General features: G+C 25.3%; 1 protein-coding gene across 3 annotated transcripts in view; it reads left to right on the top strand.

Annotated features, from left to right (window-relative positions):
- The first annotated feature begins 1,888 nt into the window (after window positions 1-1,888).
- The window catches only part of LOC129956456 (transformation/transcription domain-associated protein-like), a 123,916-nt gene continuing 119,267 nt past the window's right edge, over window positions 1,889-6,537 (top strand). For all 3 annotated transcript variants that reach the window (XM_056068343.1, XM_056068342.1, XM_056068341.1), the window contains exons 1-3: window positions 1,889-2,014; window positions 5,272-5,411; window positions 5,672-5,721. In XM_056068343.1, the coding sequence (XP_055924318.1) occupies window positions 5,285-5,411; window positions 5,672-5,721 (177 nt within the window). In that variant the 5' untranslated portion in view covers window positions 1,889-2,014; window positions 5,272-5,284. The remainder of the gene's footprint in view (window positions 2,015-5,271; window positions 5,412-5,671; window positions 5,722-6,537) is intronic.

Below are 6,537 nucleotides of genomic sequence, written 5' to 3'. Positions count from 1 at the left end.
AGTCATTTGGTGCATGTGATATTATCATTTTAATTTAAAAAAATGTTTAAAATGATAAAAGTATTTCGCGCAGTTATATTTTATTCAAAAGTTATTTTTATGCTGCAATTACTTTAATCCCGAACAATCAGCTACATTTTATGTAAAAAATAATTTTTGCATTAAAATAAAATTATTTAAAAAAAATTTTTCTTGCAAACATATTGGTATATTGTGATATTAATGCTAATATTAAATGGATTCTTCTTTTTCCCATGTGATGCATAATTATAATTTTGCTCACAATATAAAAAAGCTTTAAAGAATTTTTTTGGGGAACTTAAACGGAGGAACAATTAAAGCGTAAACTTTTCATTCGTTTAAAAATTTAAATTTAAAATGTTGGCTATTACAGTTAGTATCTAAATATTCAAGAGGGAAAGAATTTTTTAAAAGTATTGCTAATTTAAAATGTTGGTCTAAAAATACTGATTATGATTTAATACTTCATTTTATTAGAGAATATATTTCAAAAAATTCAGAGAAAAGTTAGATGGGTTTAATTCGACAAAATAAAGTAAGAGAAAAGAAGAAAGGTAGAGATGTTTACATTTAACAATAAGGTATTCTGTGAATGCACACATTCTTCCACCTTTCAACCCTTAGTGAGATAGAATCGTCGAGAAGTAGTCGTCTTAGGATACGGAAACGAACAGCAATTTAATGTACAAATTTATTAATTTGTAACGAATACAAGTACAATGAATTATAAAATATATAATTTTATAGTATCTTTTAGAAAAGAATAGAAAATATTTGCATTTTGTTAAATGCAGTTAATCAGGTTTCTGTCTTGTTTCGTCGCATTCAATTTTTATATCAATATTTACAAATACCAAGAGTTTACTTAAACAACAATATATACAAATTTGGGTCTCAGTAATGAGTCATAATAAATAAATAATTGAGATATATGTTCACAAAGTCACGAAAATGAATCATTACCATGCTCATTAGATTAAGAAAACATGTTAAAATGTGAAATTGAATAGGCCAGTTTATTAAAAGAGGGGCGTCACTATTTATTTTTCTTGAAATCGCAATATGCTTGAATCTGCATTGACATGATAGGAGGGAAGAAATTCATTTGTATATTATATTAGTTTATTTCGACATAAGTTCTAAGGATGTTCCCCTTCTCTTAACTATTTGATTTATTTTTTCTCGAATATAATAATTTTGATAAGCTATCCCTCCACATAAATGAGGAAACTTTCCAGCTTTTATGATTTAACGAAGTGTAGAATCTAGAATCCAGTTTTAATATTTTTGGAACTATATACCCTATTGGCAAAAGATATTTCTATAATGTTATTCAATATTCTGAATGCCAGTGAATATAGAATCTTTACGTTTTCAGAGCTTATGAAGCACAGTGAATAGATATTTTCACATTCGGCTTCTCTTCTAAATCCGGCATCTTAACGTTTGTTTTGTTTGAAGACAATTAAAGACATATCAAAATCCAATGTTTCTTATTACAAAGCAAATACTATATAATTGACTTGCAGATACTAGATTGATTTCGTAGCTTTAATCAATCATGCATTTCATGTTGTTTTAAATTTCTTGGTTTTTCTCCTAAATTAAGTTGTTTGTTTTCCCCGCATAAATACATTCTTTGCTTTCATGAAGTTTCTCTCAAAAAATGCAGTTAGTAACATTTTTGCTGAAAAAAGGTTCAATCACCACATTATATTGACTTAATATTTAACCTACTGCATTATTCCCTTACGGGAATTTTTATGAATGTCACCAGTTTCTCTCATTGCGGAATAATAGAACTATTTTAGAATACTGATTAGCTTCTAATTCTGTAATGTGAAGTGGCAACAGTCTTTGTGTTGTGCAGGGAAACTAAGTTAAACGAGGGTAAATGCAGCAATTTGAAATAACACCGGGGATGTGTTTTAATTCTTATGTTATATAAGTTTTTTTGACTCTTCTTGTCAAGGTTTTAATTTCCTCAAATCAAGTAAGAAATTTTATGACATACTTTTATTAATTTTTCTCCAAAATATGTCATGTACATCCCTTCGTCAAAAGTTCTGGTTTCTGTATTATTTATGGGAGTGATTGTGTTGGTTAGCAGTTAAATGAATTTATAACAGATTTAATTAAAAAGTATGAGTAATTTTTATGTTAAATAACTCATTTAGCATGCTTTACAGTGTTATATTACTGGAATTTTCTTTATGTTTCGATTTTGAAACTTATTTCGTATTTCATTGTTTAAAGGAGAAACTTACTGCAAAATTTTATATATTTTCTTTTCTTCTCTTATAGTGGTACTGGAAAATTTTTTTTTAAGCTTAACATTATAATGCGTCAATCTTTCTTAGGGTTTTTTTTTTTTTTTTTTTTGCAAGTGTATTCTACAAATATGAAATGCCTATTGAACGACGACGACAACAGTAATCCTACTTTTAAATATAGTTTCTTGTTTTATAATTTTAAGTATATAAATATTATGCCTTATGAAATAATTTAAAACATTTAAAGTAACTATACAAATAATTTTAATTATATTTATTAATTCTGCTTATGAAAATAGATGATTTTTAGATGCAATTTCTTTCTTTCTTTTTTTTTTTTTTAAATTTCACCATGGTTTTTTGCTTTACTGCATGCATGCCTTAGATGCTAGCATTTTTACTTCACCTTCTCTATCTGCATTCATTATGTCAAAAATAAACAGGATTTTTTTATAACCATTTTTAAGATCACATTCTTCCTGACATGAGTAATTCATTTGTGATATTTTTAATTACTGCTAGACATTTGAGATGTTAAGCAGTCTGTATGTTTATTCATGCTTCTTTGGACTTTATTATTTTTATTTTGAAATCTCTCATTTTGTAACATTAAACAAGTTGCCTGCTCTTAAGATGAACAATATGTACAATTTAACTCTTATTGAAATGTGTCAATATACATATTAAGAACTTTAAAAAATAATTAGAGATGTTATATAAAATGCATAAGTTAAAATAAGAGCATAAGATGCATAAGTTAAGTTTCTATCATTAAATTGATTTAAATTGAATTCTTAATGAATTTGCTTGTTATAAATTGAAACTGTAATTTATTTTTATATCCTATTATATTTATTATTGGCTACTCATTTGAGATGGTCATATCCCACTTGTATGTATATTTCTATACATTCTTATGAATTAATGAATAATTCAGATATGATACAGTGTAGATTTTAGTATGTTTTAGTATTTAATGGTATTCTTGAAGATAATAATACACAAATAATACATTTAAATGTATTTAATGATAAACAGATATTTGCATTTGTAATTATGTAACAATATGATGTTAATGCTAATCTCTGAATTTGGGCAAATAGGACAAAACTAATTATCATATCTATTATATTAAAATTCTTAACATGTGTGTGAAAAGAAAATTATACTGAAAATTGCTTTTACAAAGAACATGTTCTTAAAGAACCAGTAACTTTATCATTAATGAAATAAAAATAATTCCAATAAATTATTCTCATTTTTACCTAGTTATATCACAAGTATTTGTTAACTAAAAAAATTTTTTGTAGACTTTGTTAATAGGAAAAAAAATTTAAAAAGTATTAATATTGATAATATTAAATATAATTATAATTAATATTAAAATATTGATAATTCTTCTTTTTCTGGAGCTAGACAAATTACATTTTAATTAAAGATTCTGAGTGGTAAAAAAAAAATAAGAGTTTGTTTTTTAATAATTGAGAATTCATTTTTTCTGTGGAATTGAAAGCATTTCTTGAATTAACCTTTAATATTTTCCCACCGTTTTGAACAAGTGACATATTTTTACAAAAAAGTTTAACAGAATAAATCTTTTACACATTTCAATTTTCCGAAAAATAAAATACTTTTGAGGTAGGTGAGTACTTTATTTTTACTATAGTATAATTATTTTTAACAAGGGCACATTTTGCTTGAAAAATTGACATCTGCTTTTTTTTTTTTTTTTTTTCCAAAATATATAAAATATGCATTATGATTTTTTAAAATTATTTTTTTCTTTTTCTGACTACTGTAATGAACACTTTGATATATTTTAAAAAAATTTAATGTGGAAAATTGGGTTTTCTAAGGGTTAAAATTACCAAAATTAAAACCACCTCTCACAAATGGGGGGGGGGGGTGGAATACATCTGAAGGAATAATCTAATAATATGACAGATAATGATCTATTATCTATCAATCATTTTTCGATTAAAAAAAAATTCCTTTTCTATTATCAGTTCCAGGCATTGTTAAACAGTAATATTGTCATTTTTCTGTAAGTGTCAATATTCATTATTAACAATCATCCTTGACAATTATTGCTATGATTTAGCAGCTTTTTTTCTAGAGCACTTCTTTATAAGGGGGGAAACACCATTTAAAACATCATTTTCTGCTGAAAAGCAAATATTTTTAGTTCCTTATGATGGTTACAGTTTTAATTAAAAGGTTTAAAGAAGACAAATTTTGAATCAATTGGTTTCTTTCTAGTAAAATTTTAATTTAAAATTTTAAAAATATTTTGGAAGGAAATGTGTAAATAAGTTTGTTTTCTTCTATATCAAAGAAATTGATTTAATGTTGGAAGAATTGCCATTTTAGCAAGGAAAAAAAAAAAAAAAAAAACCCTGCAATGACATGAGTATTCTTATATGATTAATGATATTAGCAAATCAGAATGACTTTTCATTGTTAATATTAATTATATTAATGCCTTGACTCTTTAATTTTCTCTATTGTCTAATTAAATAGTAGCTCTATTTATTTTAAATGCATTGTTGCTTTGATTCAAATGCCTATAGAATAGTTGAAATGTTTATGAATACTACAAGAATTATGTACTAAGTTGTACTATTTGTGGAAGATTAAAACTTAATTTAAGTACTTGTGTATTAATTGGATATTAGTGATTAATTGGTGAAAAAAATTATCAGAATTGCCATATTTATTGCAATTATTACATGCCAGAAAAAAATGTCATGTTAATCTATTGACTGTGTTCACCAATAGCATGCAATTAAGCTTAAAGCTCAGTTACAGTATTAATTTAAATCAAATGTTTGGCAAAGCCAAACCATTAATCTTAAATTAATGCAAAATTTACTGTATGTGCAACACAGAAATAAATTTAACATTAAAGGTCACAAATTCATCATTAAAAGACTAATAAATTTTTAAGCTGTGAATTAATTTCCTAATTTATTTTTAGATCTGCAAAAACGATGGCACGACCAGGACCTTCACCTGGTCTTGCTGGATCATCTAGTTCAGGACCACAAATCACTGATCCTGTAGCTCTTATGAATACTTATCGTTCATACATATCAATGATTGTTGATCCAACTGTTAGTAAGTAAAGATTTTCAGCAAAGTCCTTTATTAACCCTCATGTGCATTGTTTATTTTTCTTTGACAACTTTCTGTTTCATAAATGTTCCTCGAAATAAACTTTTTATTATTCTTTGCATCGTTATTTATTTATTTTTTATCATTTTATGAAAAATATCTAATTTTTTTCTGTTTTTTAATATTTTTATCATTGGAATAATTACATTTTAAATATTGGGCAAATAAATTTCATGCATGTTTTTTCTCTTTTTTTTTTTCAGAGGATGAAAGTAAATTAAAAGCATTACAAGAAGTCAGCCAGGAACTGGAGGTATCTTTTTCTTTTGATTGATAAATGAATTATTTGGATTATTTTTTAAAAACATTTAAATTGATGAATTCACTGTTTTATTTCTAAACTATATCTCTATTGTGTTCAAAGTGAATACTCTGTTATAGTAGTGAAAATTTTATTGAGTTAGATAATTATACTCTTAGTATCATACAATTTAAATTTTTAAGCAAATTAGATTTTATTTATTCTAATTTTCGTATGGAAGTTTCTTATATAACTTATTTGAGGTTATGAAATCCTATTTCATTTTACAAAACATGAATTCCCTCAATAAAATTAAGTTCAATTTAAACTATAAGTTATATTTTTCATTGGTAAACAAAAAAAAGTTATTTAAAATTAGTTGGCCAGCTATTTGAATAAACAAGAACATTGAGCAGTTTTTTTTTTTTAAATTGTTGAAGTGAAAATTAAGAGGAATGACCAAAAATTCTGCTCACTTTAATAGTTCTATGAATGAGTACTAGATTGAGAGCCATGATACAATTTTAAATATTGCCTGAAAAGCATTGATACTGTAATGTATTTTAGAATATAATTTAGAACGATTAGGGAAATGAAATGGTACTATGACATTAGCAAGTTCGTTTAAAAACCATCTAAATTTATTACATTTGCGATGCACAGGAATATTCACATAAAATATTAACATCTGCATTAATTCCTAACTAGAATTTGGGGGCATGAGCACGTTAACTTCTTTCCTGCCATATAACTTTAATTGAATTATTACAATGTAGCATTGTTCTTTGTGCACATTAGTCAGATCTAATCAGATTAAGTGCATTTTAT

Source organism: Argiope bruennichi, chromosome 11 (genome assembly GCF_947563725.1).
Source record: "Argiope bruennichi chromosome 11, qqArgBrue1.1, whole genome shotgun sequence".
Classification (NCBI taxonomy): domain Eukaryota; kingdom Metazoa; phylum Arthropoda; class Arachnida; order Araneae; family Araneidae; genus Argiope; species Argiope bruennichi.
This window is presented reverse-complemented; position numbering and strand designations above follow the sequence as displayed.